This window comes from Podarcis filfolensis, assembly GCF_964270895.1.
Source record: "Podarcis filfolensis genome assembly, chromosome: 1".
NCBI classification, from domain to species: domain Eukaryota; kingdom Metazoa; phylum Chordata; class Lepidosauria; order Squamata; family Lacertidae; genus Podarcis; species Podarcis filfolensis.
The window spans coordinates 28,509,024-28,524,438 of record NC_139604.1 but is presented as its reverse complement, the minus strand read 5'-3'; the positions used below and the strand labels follow the sequence as shown (position 1 = coordinate 28,524,438).

The following is a 15,415-nucleotide window of genomic DNA, read 5'->3' as shown; positions in this document are numbered from 1 at the left end:
AAACAGCCATTGTAGTTATGCAAGTGTCTACTCTCTTGTCGGGGGAAAGACAAATATCTCAAGTGCTTCCTATAGCATCTGATAATAAAAGCAAACCAGCCCTTGTGGCCTGAGTTTGTGAGGTACGTTAGACTTGAACACGTGCAAGCAATTATTCTAAACTATTCATATTTGAATGTATTACTGCAGCAAAGCAGATGTCACTGAAGGTTTGAGGGACAGCTTACCAGTTCATTCTCTCTCTTTTTTGAACAAAACAAGGACTGAAGGTTTTAAATGCAGTTAGATAAATAAGCTAAGCACTTGCACCCTAATGCAGTCAGATATGACTTTGCTTCAAAGGCGGTGGGACCTTACAGCGGAATCCTAAACAGGTATACTCAGAAGTAAGCCCCATTGCGTTCAATGAGACTTACTCCCTGGGAAGTGAGTGTAGGGTTCACTCCGAAGCACACTTACTGGGTTGTAAGCCTCACAGAGTTCAGCAAACTTCTGAGTAAACCTGCAGGCGGATTCTGTTGTTAAAACACATAAAACTGCAAACCTGAAGACGTTGCAAAACTGCAGGCCTGAAGTTGTTGCTTAGGAACACAGGGAACTGACTTTTACTGAGTCAGAGCACTGGTCCTTGCAGTTCAGTGTTGTCTACCCTGACTTGCCAGTGACTCTCCAGGATTTCAGACAGGAGACATTCCTAGCCTTGTCCTGGAGGACGCCAGGGATTGAACCTGGAACATTTTGTGTGCCAAGCAGATGGTCACCCACTGCCAAGCTACCGCTGTGCAGTTGTAGGAAGCCATTTCCAAGCATCAAAAGGGCCGATGAGGTAATAGGGATGAGGGGGCCGTGATAACAAGCTGTATCTATTCTGAATCCTCATGCTGTTCTGACCAAATGCCGCACTGCTCTACCTGCATGCAGACTAATCCTTTTTTAAAAACAACAACAGCTGTCTTGAAAACAACTGCAAGGACAGAGCCGGTAAAACCCAAATCCAGTTCTCAGGTGGAGGCTCCATCTTTAAAATTCACACACAGTGATCTTTCAGGTCCTGGCTGGAAGTTAAATGCAGTGCCGTGCAGCCAATTGCCACAGTGGGTTACATAAGAATATAAAAACAGAAGAGCCCCACTGGATCAGGCCAATGGCCCATCTAGAGCAGCATCCTGTTCTTACCGTGGCCAACTAGATGCCTATGTGATTCCCAGCAACCAGTATGCAGAAGCAGTTTGCCTCTGACACGGGAGGTAATATAGCCATTGATGGCCTTACCCTCCACAGATTTCTCTAATCCCATTTTAAAACCAACTTGGTGTCAATCGCTAGGTGTTGTGAAAGCAGAGTTCATAATTTCACTATACGCTGTGTGATGGAGTCCCTCCTTAAGTATTAAGTTAGTTGTGACTAACGTAAATCCATCGTTTTCAACTGATCTAACTCTGACTATGACTTTTGGGCTGCAGCCCAGGATGCTTAAAAGTCACCGGGTCCTTGCATTGTTTTCCATACCAAGTGTTGCGAAGGAGAACAGCAATATTACATTTATATTTGTAAACTTATTTTTAGGCTGCCTTTTTAGGCCCACGCATAAAAACACAGTGCATCTGAAAACAAAAACTAGGTGTTTTAAATGGCAGCGGTACAAAATTGTTTTAAAATATAGGCCACTTTAGAAAACAAAATAAAACGGCAGTGTGGATTCTAGCAGCTAAAAAAGTATGCATTAAAAAAAAAATGGTCTCTAGGTTAAAAAATAGATAGGCCTAAGTTGTGGGGGGGGGGCCAACGGAGTCTGAAATAAATAGGTTTTTTAAAAAAAATTCACCAAGATTTGCAGAGTTAAAGCCACGTGAACTTTGAGGAGAGAGCATTCTCCTTCTACATGTGACCAGAAGTCTGGAGAATAGTTTTGTTGTTTAGTCATCTTAGTCGACTCTCCGTGACCCCATGAACCAGAGCATGCTTTGGAAGCTCTCACTTTCTTCTCAAAGCTTCTCCTTTTTTATGTCCATGGAGTTTTCTTGGCAAAATGCTGGAGTGGTTTGCCAGTTCCTTCTCCAGGTGGATCACATTTAGTCTAAGCTCTCGGCTATGACCTGTCCGTCTTGGGTGGCCCTGCACGGCATAGCTCATAGCTTCTCTGAGTTATTCAAGCCCCTTCGCCACAACAAGGCAGTGATCCATGAAGGAGTGGAGAATAGTAGTGCAGTGCTAAATCATGAAGTTCAGGAGCTCATCATGACAGCCTCCGTAGTCAAGGAAGCAGCAGTGTCACATGAGGACAGGCAGTGGCATCCTCCTGCAGTGGTGACGCCCCTGGTGAGGATGGATGGGCTGAGGTGGCAGTGAGGTTGGAGGAACTCTGGGTTGCTGTGATTGGCCCACAGGTAAATGCAGCCCTCCCCATACCAGCGCTACTGGGAGCATCGCTGCCACTGTTCCCCCCTCATGCGCTGCTGCTGCAAGAAAGTGCTACCGTTTAAACTGCCCGCATGAAGTTGAAACCCCAGCAAAGAAAATAATATCCGTCCTCTGCTTGGTTATTTTTCTCATTTGTATTTGCTCTCTGTGTTCCAATCTGTCACAAGCCTCATTAGTGTACCCCCATTCATGGACCAGAGCAAGGAGGGTAGTTAACTTGGTGCTGTGGTGGCAGGTGATATCAGTGCCCCCACTCTCATGAGGGGAAGGCCTCTGAAGCAGAGAAGTCATAACGTTCTCGTACGTCGGGCAGAAAAAAGGCATCTGCTGTCCAGGTAGTTTTATACAGTTGGTGTATGATTGATTAGCTGAATTCGCCTCAGATCAAGTGTTAAAATGTTCGCCACACCGCTTGGCAGCTTTGTGAAAGTGGCCAGCTTATAAATGGTCATTTACGCTCATCAAGTAGCAGATCTCAGCCATCCTGATAATTCTATGTAGTAGATAGCAGACATAAGCTGCCTTCTGTTCTCCATTCTGTGTATGTTGCCAGCATTTTAAAATTTCATCTTAAGAGGGAACGTGACTGGAGCTCACCCAGTTATGTGATAAGGAAACAGAATTCATATTCTGAGTCCTTGAATATTTCTAAAGGAACCCAGAGCAGGGTCCAGGAGAGTGTTCATAACAAAACACTCCCCGAACATTATTTTACAGCAAAAGCCCCTTAACGTGCTATATAGCTTAATGCTTAATTAACCCGGATGCTGTGAGAAGTGTTCCTTCTAATCCACAAGACAGGAGGTTGCTTAGGCAACCAGTCTGGCTTGATATCTGGTATACCAAAGAAGCCATCGCAGAGTGAGGACCGGTCATTTGAATCCAGTAGATAACAGGCAAGATTAGGTGTTAATGCTGCTTGGGAATTTTAAGAAATCTGTATGTGTTCAAGAGGCCAGGCATCTCTCGCATGTGCGCATGCACTGCTCCAAAAGCCGCTATACCACATCAGTTACTTCAGCAAAGCAGCCACTTGAATTGCCTGTAGGGCAAATTCACGCAGGTGAATGACTTCAGTGTGACCCCTCCTGTCCGTTCCTTTCTGGGAAAATGAATTGTGTGAATATCAGCTGAGGAGATACCCAGCGCTTTCCCAAAAGTGGCCCTGAGGCCCTGGATATTGCAGCAGAATTATACCCTTTTCCTGCACCAAGCATTCCTTCATTCAGTTTGGAGTACAACCAGAACAGGCAACCTGTAGGTTCAGATGTTCAAAACTTTTTGGGCACGTTTGAACCTACACATTAGAACACACACACCCCATTCTTTTTTTTTTTTGACACATTCACTTTTTTTGACAAATTTGAACTTGAGCTTCCTAGCTGTTGAGAGCCAAATCTTCCTAAAAGTTGATGTTGTAACCTTTCTACCTGGCCGGGTGGAGCTGTTCGGTTGCAGTGCTCCACAGAGCAAGGCTTGCCCATTGATCTCAGTCAACTTATCTGTGCCTGACTGAGTAGGACCAGGCTGTTGGGGAGGAACAGCTGAATGGCTGAGGCTGTTACCTGCCTGCAACACACTTCTGGTTCTATCTTCGCAAGAAACTGGTCTGCAGTCATAATGGTAGGAGGAAGCAAAACACACTTCTCCACAATGGCCTGAGGGCCTGGGCTTCGTGTGGTGTGCCCCAAATCTCCTTCCCCTTTTAAAAAAACGTTTTTAAAACAAAGTTTATATGGCAGCTGGGCGCACTGCAAAGTGCAGTGCTGGGAAGCCACCCACCACCTTAATTTCTCAGAGCCCTAATTAGCATATGCAAATTTTATGCAAATTTCTGTTACGGACCAGCCAGCCAAAATCTAATTCCTAGTATTGGTTGGGAAGAGCTGATGCCTGCCTTGTATGTCTGGCTGTGCCTTGATTGGTTGAGTAGCCTTATGGAAATCATGGTATTAACTGAATTAGATAGGGAAGGTTTTCTTTTGTGTATACTGTTCTCTAACCAAGCTTCTGTGTCTCTGTGTTTCAGTCCCTGAGTCAATGTTACACAGGTCAATGTTACATGCCGCGAATCAATTCTTTCCCCATTCTCTCTGTCCCTTTTTCTTCCAGACATTTATAGTATTGAATAAAGGGAAGGCGATCTTCCGATTCAGTGCCACTTCTGCCGTGTATATGTTAACTCCATTCAACCCTCTTAGAAAAATAGCTATTAAAATTTTGGTACATTCATATCCTTTTCAGGTGGTTACTTCGCAACCAGTGAAACGGTGCTACTCTGTTTTTCGGTGCTATGGTTCTTTCCATGCATTTGGTCCCAGGGAGTCCATATAATCACAACATGCCCCAAGCAGCTGCCTTGTTCTTTATAATGGTAAGGATGGCCCTGGCAAGCAGGGGAACAGAAGTGTGGCAAGAAGTGTTGGCTTGCTGTTGAATTTACTTTTGGAATGCCAAGAATGCAACCTCTACCTTTCCATTTTGCTCTAAGTGTCAAATGCACCTTTGGGTATACTTGCTTTCGTTGGCTAATCCAAGAAAATTCTTAATGAGCAAAGCTATACCTGTGTGGAGAAGGGAGCAGGATTGCAGGGAGGCAAACAGAAGCATCTCACGAGTGACAAATTCCAGCGCTGGAGGGGATTCCAGTTCCATTTTTTAATTCCCAGTTTGCAGGTAACCAGAGGAGACCTAACATCCTTAAACTTGCATGGCTTGGCAGAAGCACTGACTGCTTCTTTGTTCTTTAGAACCATCAAGCAAAAAAACAGCTGTTAAAGAGAAGGGGCTGAAGTATTTCTAAGTCGAAAGCTAAGGAGATCTGAAGCATGTCCTGGAAATCCCTTGCGCACTACTCTGAGGAAGGGCATGATGCAAATGTAATAAATGAACATCTGAATATGCATGTATGCGTCTTCCGTAAAATAAAAGAGCTCTACACATTCCTTAGTTTATGGTGCCATCCTGTGGCCATTGAGAGCCTATCATGTCTAGGTAATTAAACAGTATGCATTTGTGGGGGGATGTTCCCTTAAATTATTGAGCCTTTGAATGACAGAGGAAATAATTTCTATTGCGAAGGTGAAGAGAACAAGTTATGTCCAGTGTTCGTAGTGATGTAAACCCCGGATCATTCTGAGTGGGGCTCTTGCTTAGCCTTTTCCCCATCCCCCAGGTGGGCAGGTTTCCCTCCCATGAGTGGAAGCCCAGTTTTCCCATATGGCAGCTTCCCTGGTGATCTATTGACAGCAGTCGAGATGGGCTAAAGCCAGCAAAACATTTAGTGCTGTCTCTCTAAAGTGGCAGCAATTGTTGGCTTGATCAAACAATCACACCTGGAGTATCTAGAATAATGTATGTATATGGACATAGGAAGCTACCAGGGCACTGGTCCATTTCGCTCATACTTAGTGGAAGCAACTCTCCAGATAGGAGTCTTTTCCAGTTGTACCTGGAGATGCTGGGGTTGAATTTGGGCCCTTTTGCACCTGCTTCCCCGTTGGCTTTTCCATTGTTTTTGCAAACAACAGCAAGAACATAAAACCCTACCTTATTTTGGAATCTTGCCATGTTTTGAAGATACTATAAAATCTACCTTAGATGAGATAAACTTTTGATTCACATTTGAAACTAATTGTCAGGTGGCAAATGGTAACCTACAGCATACACATAGACAGAGTTCAGAAAGCCTTCATCTGACCTCATCATTTTCAGCCTAATGTTCCATATTCTGAAACATCATTTTGAAGTTGCCTGCCACTTTGCTGAGCACAATAATGTTTAGCGGTGTCATCACCGTTCAGACTTACATTTGCATCTTAATATTATACTGGCCACCCACATCCGACTCAAACCACTTGTTTCTACTTCTGATCCAGAAGTAAAATGGCTTTATCTTTCCTTCCCTGAAAAACAACAGCAACAATTTAATATTTCAGAAAGGCTATTAGAATGTCCATCAATCCACCTATTTTCTTTTAAATATGGAGCGCTATGTGAGGAGGTTATGCGATGTTCCCCGAGCATCATAAAAACCACAGGAAAGATTGGAAGTGAACCAGAATGTACTGTTGATGTAATCAATTTTTCTTACGATGAGTTCTCAAGAATATGTTCCTTAACAATAACATACATTATTCAGCATGCTTATTATGTGCACTATTTTGACCAACTGTGTATTTATGACCATGAGTAACCCTCCGGACTGGACAAAGAATGTAGAGTAAGTTGAATCTAATCACTATTCAATGTGTTAATGAATATATGATGCATGTTTATATATATATATATAAAGTCATCCAAGGGGCAGTTCTGTTGGCAAGAAACCAACAATGCTGGTTCTTGTTACACGGGTTCCCACATTATGCAAGCATGCATTTGTGCCCAAGATTGACCCCCTACTTGTTCACATTTTACACTTTTAAGCTAAAACAGAACTCAAGGATAATGCCTGACTGGACCATTTTCTGTGCTCAAGAACTGATCTTTGCTTCCCTCTGCCTCTTGCTATTTCCCAATTCAAAAGGCAATTAAAATGCATGATGGTGATAGAATCAGATTTGTAATATGGTACCCAGGGATGTAACAACAGTCATGTGACTTCTTTCAATTTGGACACAACCCAATGTGGGTGGGAAGGTAAACCCCACACTTGCTGTCTGATAACAATGGCATGTGACCAAAGGTTGCAGACAATCAGCTACAAATTTACTCTTCGAAATGTCAGATCAAGCAGAAACTATGCCACTGAAATTGGCAAGTGAGGAAAAGCTCCAGGCTAGAGGGGAGATCAAAGTTGAACACTCTAGGAAGGAGGAGGAGCCACCTGCCCTTCTTTGCACACTGGTTTCCTTTTTCTTTTCTTCTTTTCTATTAAAATAGAATGGGGAAAATTTATTGTTTACTTGAGGACACATTGTAAACAAATCAGAACATTAGCAGGATTGATATAAATGCATTCAGTAAGAGATAATTAAGGGGAGGAAAAGGGGAAATTTATAAATATATTTGAATTGGATGTGCAGTAACAAAAAGATAGGGAATGGCCCCAAAGTCCAGCATTACCTGTTCTTCTGCTGAACCATCATGGCGACATCCACCCCCAACAAAACAGCAGAAAGTGGTTTTATCCTTCTGGCAGTCCTCCTCTATTTCGGACCCCAAGTATAGAATCACAGCCTTGGAAAGGGTCCAGGGAGGACATCCAGCCCCACTGCAAATCATACAACAATATAATTCCCTGGCCTTTCCTAAGACGGTTGGAGCATATAAAGCCAATCCTGGCCCGACTGAACTGGCTGCCAATTAGTTTCTGACCCAATACAAAGTCCTGTTTGTAAAAATATTTTATTTTTCATTTTCAACTTTTACAAACGTTTTAGCCAGAAAAAACAAAGTCTTTACACATCTAATTTACCTTCCCCTCGACTTCCCTCTCTTCTGCACACCTAGTTTACTCTGTTTTTGCATCTTCTTAGTAGCTGAGGAAGAAGTGAAATTAACCAGTAAGAAGACACGTAAACAGTAGAAGCCAACCAGTCAGTCTTCTCCCTCCTTGCCTATGTGACTTTGATCTCTCCCAGCTTTCTGCTACTAGTGGTGGTGGTGAGGGGAAGCGTTAGGAATCCTGACACTGTGAGCATTGCATATAAATCAGCTCTGCCTCATACCTGCTTTGTGCACCTGGGTTGTCATCCAGAGACAGAGTTCATAGCTTTCCCTTTGGAAAACAATTCTTGCTATTCCACTTTAGACTTCTGACATCTCCCCCTCCCCCCCGATTTTATAATTGTCCGTTTTCTGTTGGGAATGTTTTGTTGAAATCATTAATACTTGTTTTCTGTTAACTGTTGCACTGATATTTTCTTCAGATACACATTCACGGGAATTTATACCTTTGAATCACTAATAAAAATTCTTGCAAGGGGCTTCTGTTTAGAAGATTTCACTTTCCTCCGGGATCCTTGGAACTGGCTTGACTTCACTGTCATTACATTTGCGTAAGTATTTGTTTGCAGTATTTAAAAGGGGGGGGGGGTTGTTAGTCACTGGTAACCTCAAGTTGAGACAGGGAGAACCTTTAGAGAAAGAGATATACAGTATTGTTGATTTTTAGCATCCCAGAATGGAGACTGTGCTGCAGAATCATATTAGAATTTCTGCTGTTTGTATTGTAACTAACTCTGGGTTAGCCCTCTTAAAATAAGCTTGTTTCATATCTTGTCTTCTTTTCTGTTCACTGGAATGGAAGCTACCTCTCAGGTTCCCAAATTAGTTTAAAATAAAGCAGTGTGATTTGTTCGTTGACATTTTAATTTAATCTGAGAAAAGGCCCCCCCAAGCAAGTAACATAAAGTCTGCCTCAATTCTGAATAACTGTGATTTGATTCTACAGGTATGTAACAGAATTTGTAAACCTAGGCAATGTTTCAGCTCTTCGAACTTTCAGAGTATTGAGAGCTTTGAAAACTATTTCTGTAATCCCAGGTAAGAAGTGAGTGGAATGATGAAGTGTCAGGCCCCTTGTATCTCCAACTGTTTTTTGTGTGCTGTCATTGTGTTTGTGTGTGAACTCCCCTATTGCAGATATGTGACAGAGTTTGTGGACCTGGGCAATGTCTCAGCGTTGAGAACATTCAGAGTTCTCCGGGCATTGAAAACAATATCAGTCATTCCAGGTGAGAGCTAGGTTAAACACGGAGGCTGACCTTTCAAAGCTCCATTAAAGATGAAACCACACTTTTAAGCATAAGCCGTGTTGCTTGCTGCACTGTATAAGCAAAAAGAAAAAGAAAAAAAAGCAAGAATCAAAAACTTTTGTTTTCAGCGATTCTTTGCTTTTTAACTATGGCAGCTTGATTATTATTATTTTTTTCCAAATCAGCCTTTGCGTTTAACAAATTCTTGCATGAGACATTTGCAGTAAGTGGCTATATGATTTGCATCTTATGACATCAAGCTTTCCGCTTTTAAATTAAGAGTCAAGATTAAGGCTTTCATACTGATGCAAATTTTACCATTTGTTGCAGGCACTCCCAACCAAAACTTGCTATCAGTTGTGTTTGGGTTTTTATTTATTTATTTTTAAAAATTATGCATAAATAGATGCAAAATGTGAAAGTTAGCATGGGCTTTTTTCTATGCATGGGAATTTTCTAAAAAGATGTCCTTCTTCTCCAAACCATCACCCATTTTTATTCAATAAAACTGAACATGGGATAATTGAAATAACTAATTAAATAAAAACACCTTATTTGTGTTGTTGAGCAGTTCAAAAAATGACTCCACAATAATGGTTTGGGCAAGAGACACAAGCAAAATAAAACAATATACTTTTCTACACAGGGCTGAGATACAGCATGGATCGCAAAATTGCGTTTTTGCTTAGGCAAAGTGTTTCTCTGATTATGTACCACTGATACCTCAATATATCTGTTTTATTTTCATACACAGTTTCAAATCAGCATAAACCTAACAGCTTTTCATTCATGTTCACAGGCAATCAGGCTTTTTCATTAAACTGTCACAAATATAAAAACCATTTTGTTGTCATTCTGCATGAAACATTAACTAAGTCAAGCACATTCACGTGACATACAGTATATTGAGCGTGCGACATCGCAGTGAATTTCCCTTTCTGTTTGCAGGCCTGAAGACCATTGTGGGGGCCCTAATTCAGTCAGTGAAGAAGCTCTCGGATGTCATGATCCTGACTGTGTTTTGTCTGAGTGTATTTGCGTTAATAGGGCTCCAGCTTTTCATGGGGAACTTGAGGCATAAATGCCTGATTTGGCCGCCAGACAATTCTACTTTTGAAATCAACATAACTTCCTATTTCGATAGCACAATGGGCGATAATGGTACCTTTGTTAATAGAACTGTGACTACGTTTAACTGGGATGACTACGTCAGTGATGACAGTAAGGCCTGGTGACACATTATTACTTTTTCATTGATTTGTATATATATATATATATATATATATATATATATATATATATATATATACACATATATGGATCTTAATGTTTTGCTGATCACAGCTGGATTGTTGTCAATAGGCACTAAAATTATGCAGCACAGCCTAGCCTATAGTGCTGAAACTGAGTCCTGGGTCTGCAGGCACTGATGATGAGCTGAATGGCGAAAAGAGAAACACACACCAATAAATAAATTTTAGAACACACAAAGCATTTTTTAAAAAAGACTCCTTGCACACTGCTCCACTCCCCCTTTCTTCCTGCCCAGGGCAGTCCTACCTTCCGACTGCCCCTCAGAGCTGCCATGTCACACGAGGCTGGACCTCAGTGGCAGCAGTCTCTTCTCTTTGCCCTCTTCCCAGCAGCCACTACCAGCTGCCCAAGGGAGGAGGCCAGCAGTAGCAGCAACAGCCATGGAGAGGCAACAGGATGCTCCCTCACCACCACCATTCAGGACAAGTGCTGGCTCATCCTCCTCTGTGAGCTCAGTGGCAGGGGAAACAGGGACGTTCTGGAATCAAATCAGAAACTGGGATGGCTTTCGTAATTCCAGGACTGGCCCTGGAAAATTGGGACACGTGGAGGATGTGCTTTACCTATGCTCACAAAGAAAACTGCAAGGCTGTGTGCTGGCATTACTAAATGAAGATAAATCACTTAACTTTAAATGTCTAGTCATTTTAACGTCCTTGAGTTTGCCTATGTATTTACCCACACAGCTGAGTCTAGCGCGTTGTGGGTTGTACAAGCTTTACACACAAGAGGTATGAATCACCAATGCATCATCCCAAGGCCATTTCTGTCATGAGGTACACTGGTGCAGCCCAGTGCGCTTCTTGTTTTCCTGTGACCTCTTATAATGGGGTTTCAAGCGGTATGACAGAAATGAATCAGTCTCACTGATTTGACACTGTACTTATTTTAGCACAAACTATTTTACAGCCCGGACCTACACACACCTTGCTTTCATCTTCTCCCCCCCCCCTTTTCCTTTTGTATTATGTCTAGCAGATTGCAAGACTGCAGGCAGGAACATATCTATATCTATATCATCTATATCAGGCATGGCCAAACTCGGCCCTCCAGATGTTTTGGGACTACAACTCCCATCATCCCTAGCTAACAGGACCAGTGGTCAGGGATGACGGGAATTGTAGTCCCAAAACATCTGGAGGGCCGAGTTTGGCCATGCATGATCTATATATCTATATCTATATCTATCTATATCTGTACAGCACTTTGAAAAATTCAGGCCCTTTTAAAGCCCATAGTAATAACGATAGTAATAATAATTCACAGTATCTATTCCAAATAGGTCACTGGAGTAAGCATCCCAGTATATAATTTACCTTAACTAGTAATATTTATTTATTTATAAACAAACAAACAAACATATATACTCCTTTCACTAACTGGGTCCCAAAACAGTTTTACAAAATAAAAATGTATTATACACACACACACACACACACACACACACACACACACACACAAAGTATGGATTTAACCTTAGAGATCAAAACATCAGAGATTAAACTATCAAAGCAGTGTTCATGATGCAAAGACCCCCTGGAATAAAACAGTTTTAACCAAACACCTGAAACTTAACAGGGACAGTGATTGATTTCTACTAAGAGAGAGTCCCATAGAGTAGGGCTCACTACATTGAAGACATGATTCCTTGTTGATGTCATTTGTGCTTTTGGTCTATGGGGGACTACCAATACTGTTTCATAACTAAGTTGAGGGGCTTGTGCCACAATAAATCTATTGGACGATGTATATCCCACCAAATATTCTTTTGGTGGGTGTACCCTCTGAGTGGAGTTGCATTCATGGGATGCCTCTGTCAGAAGGGAAGTGGTGACTTTCACAGGCAGAACTGGGGGATACATGGGGAAAGAAGGAATTGGCAAAAATTACTTTATCTGCTTTCCACCAGTGGGAATTTCCACTGGATCATCTCAATTCCATCCATGAGCCTGTTCATAAATGCCTAGTTAGGATCCAGACCTTAATCGCCAAGATATCATGGGGCTCTCAACTTATTTTCAGTGCAATTAAGTGTTATCTATTTCTGTTTCCAAACAGATCACTTTTACTTCTTGGAAGGACAAAATGATGCTTTGCTGTGTGGCAACAGCTCAGATGCTGGGTGAGAGAATGGTCCATTACACTTTATTCAGGAGAGTGGGTGCGGCAGCTGTAGTTAAAGTAACTTTGCCTTTAATATCCAAATCATTTCAGATCTCTAGCATTTTGGGCTCAGAAGCCTGCTGTCTGGGTGTCAGCATCTACCTTTATGGGGATATGAAAGAGAGGGCTATGTTTGACATGGAGAATATGTGTTTCAGCAATATGTCCCCCATGCACCCAATCTTTCAATCTTTCAATTTTCTTTTTACACACTTTGAAAACACTCCTAAGATCAAGGAGAGGCATCTCCCTCCCTTTCAGTACCTCTCTTAAGTGTTACACTAAAGCATGATAAATTTAAATGGTAACACTTTATGGTGGTATGTTAAGGATTTGGGCAAAGCAATGGCTGGTTTTCCCTAGGTAATGTTGAAAAGGCATTGACCCTGTAGACCAGCCTTTCTCAACCTGTGGGTCCCCAGATGTTGTTGAACTACAACTCCCATCACCCCTAGCTAGCAAGGCCAGATCTCAGGGATGATGGGAGTTGTAGTCCAACAACATCTGGGGACCCACAGGTTGAGAACCGCTGCTGTAGACCTAAGTGAAGAACCTGCAGTTCAAGGCAGTGATGGACTTTGGACCCTGTGTGATACTAAAAAATTTTTTTTGGGGGGGTGCCTCTCACGCTCTGTTCAACATCATTGTTTTGGTGCCCCCTGCAGGGTGACGCCCAAGGCAGCTGCACCAGTCGTGCTACCCTAAAACCCCTCAGTTCAAGGATCAAATGGGGCCCTTAGTTTAATTCCATGCATCCCTCCTTATCATTCAGCTCTCTGGACACTGTACTTGATGTGTGTGTGCAAGAGGCAGACAAGGGATCATGAAGCTCCACCCACCATCAGATCTGGCTCTAACCACTATTGGCTGCAACCCCAGTTGACTTTTCCCATAGGTCAGTGGCCCCTCATAGGAAGAAGGCTTCTGATCTCTGCTGTAGACCTTTGCCTGAAGTTGGCTTTCTTGAATGGTTCCACAGAGTAAAATCACAGTTGAAAAGCATTTTCATTCTGCTGAGCACTGGCAGACTATTTGCTCAAGCAAACACATTGGTTGAGATGATATTTTGAAAATGTCTTTGCCCCCACTTTTTTCTAGTCAATGTCCGGAAGGATATATGTGTGTAAAAGCTGGTCGAAACCCCAACTATGGCTATACAAGTTTTGATACCTTCAGCTGGGCCTTCTTGTCACTCTTTCGGCTGATGACTCAGGACTTCTGGGAAAACCTTTACCAACTGGTGAGAGACTTTATATGCCAGGAGTATTAGCAATACTGCAGAGGTTGATTATATAAACAGGAGCAGCCAACAAGGCACCCTCCAGATATGATTGGACTCAAATTCCAATCAGCAGTAGACAACATAGCCTATGGTCAGGGATGATGGGAATTGTAGTCTCATAATGTCTGACAGACACCACACTGAGTACCCCTTATTACTATTACCATAGTAATAATAAGAGCAGTGTATTACTATGAATACTTAAGTGTATTTCAAAGGTAGATGGTCTGTGTTACCATGTCACAGATAGATCAATCTCAGGACCATAAAATCACATGTTTCAAGTCAAGGGCATGGTTGACCATCTTGCCACAAATGGTACAGTCCATTGGGATTTGTTGCATTCATGCTCAGGAACAGAGAAGCTGTAATAGCACAGCAGGAGGAATGATAACTGGTGCAAGGTTAAGACCGTCCACAAAACCTAATGGTTTTCAAACCATACAAGTTGTTTCAATGTGCGGCCATGACTCCGGCTGACAGAACTGGCTATTCCAGCGAGCAACAGGAGGAAAAGTGACTTGGGTGCTTTACAAAATGTCTCCGCTGAAGAGAGTCGCAATGTTGCATAATGAACATTTCAGTGTCAGTACTTTGCCTCCCCCCACCCCCAACCAGCAATATGGCTGCTGCAAAGCAAATTGGCTGCGTACAGAATGGCTTATACAGAATGACTGTACAGGACCTTGAATTCCCATTCTGGCAGCTGGCATGTGTAAAATATGCAGGGGGCCAGTTCTGTGGTCAGAAGTCGACTATGGCAGCTGTTCCTCTCCCTTTCAGATAGAGGAAGCACATCTTGTATTAAGCATGAATAAGAGGTGAGGTCTAACAGTACTAACTGGTGTGTATATCCACTTGTAAAAAAGGATTGCAGTGGTTGTTATTACAGCCTCTTATTTACTACATAATTTGACATGTGAACTTGTACATATAGCTCACGCACATAAGACCAGCATGTATCAGTACACTAAGTTTCTTAACCATTTAACTTATACCCATTCTGGACATGTTCCTTGTCACTACGGTATAATAAAGAGGCCATTACATTTTATAGGAATGTTATGAACTGTTTTATTCTTTTCGCTCTTTCTTTTTACAGACATTGAGAGCTGCTGGCAAAACGTACATGATCTTTTTTGTCCTGGTGATTTTCCTGGGCTCTTTCTACCTGATCAACCTGATCCTGGCTGTTGTTGCCATGGCCTATGAAGAGCAGAACCAAGCCACCATGGAAGAAGCAGAGCAGAAGGAGGCCGAGTTCCAGCAAATGCTGGAGCAGCTGAAAAAACAACAGGAAGAAGCCCAGGTATCGTTCTTTCTTTTTTAACGATTATTTTTATTGACTATTCAGCATAGGAACAAGAAAGCTCAGGTACCTTTCCGATGGAAAATGTTTGGACAGTTTTAGCATAGCTTTAAGGTTCTAGCTAATCATAGAAAGCAGCCGCCGCTTTAAAGCTGTAATCTCCATTTCAACCAGCTTCCCAGCAGATATTTTGAGGAGAAAGCTACCTGTTATTTTTATCCATATATG

General features: G+C 42.3%; 1 protein-coding gene across 1 annotated transcript in view; it reads left to right on the top strand.

Annotated features, from left to right (window-relative positions):
• Window positions 1-15,415, top strand: part of SCN2A (sodium voltage-gated channel alpha subunit 2) — a 96,420-nt gene that overhangs the window by 42,388 nt on the left and 38,617 nt on the right. Inside the window, 9 exon segments of the mRNA XM_083577617.1 lie at window positions 4,534-4,654; window positions 6,556-6,643; window positions 8,292-8,420; window positions 8,816-8,913; window positions 8,916-9,098; window positions 10,068-10,340; window positions 12,492-12,555; window positions 13,695-13,836; window positions 14,981-15,187. Of these exon segments, the coding sequence (XP_083433743.1) occupies window positions 4,534-4,654; window positions 6,556-6,643; window positions 8,292-8,420; window positions 8,816-8,913; window positions 8,916-9,098; window positions 10,068-10,340; window positions 12,492-12,555; window positions 13,695-13,836; window positions 14,981-15,187 (1,305 nt within the window).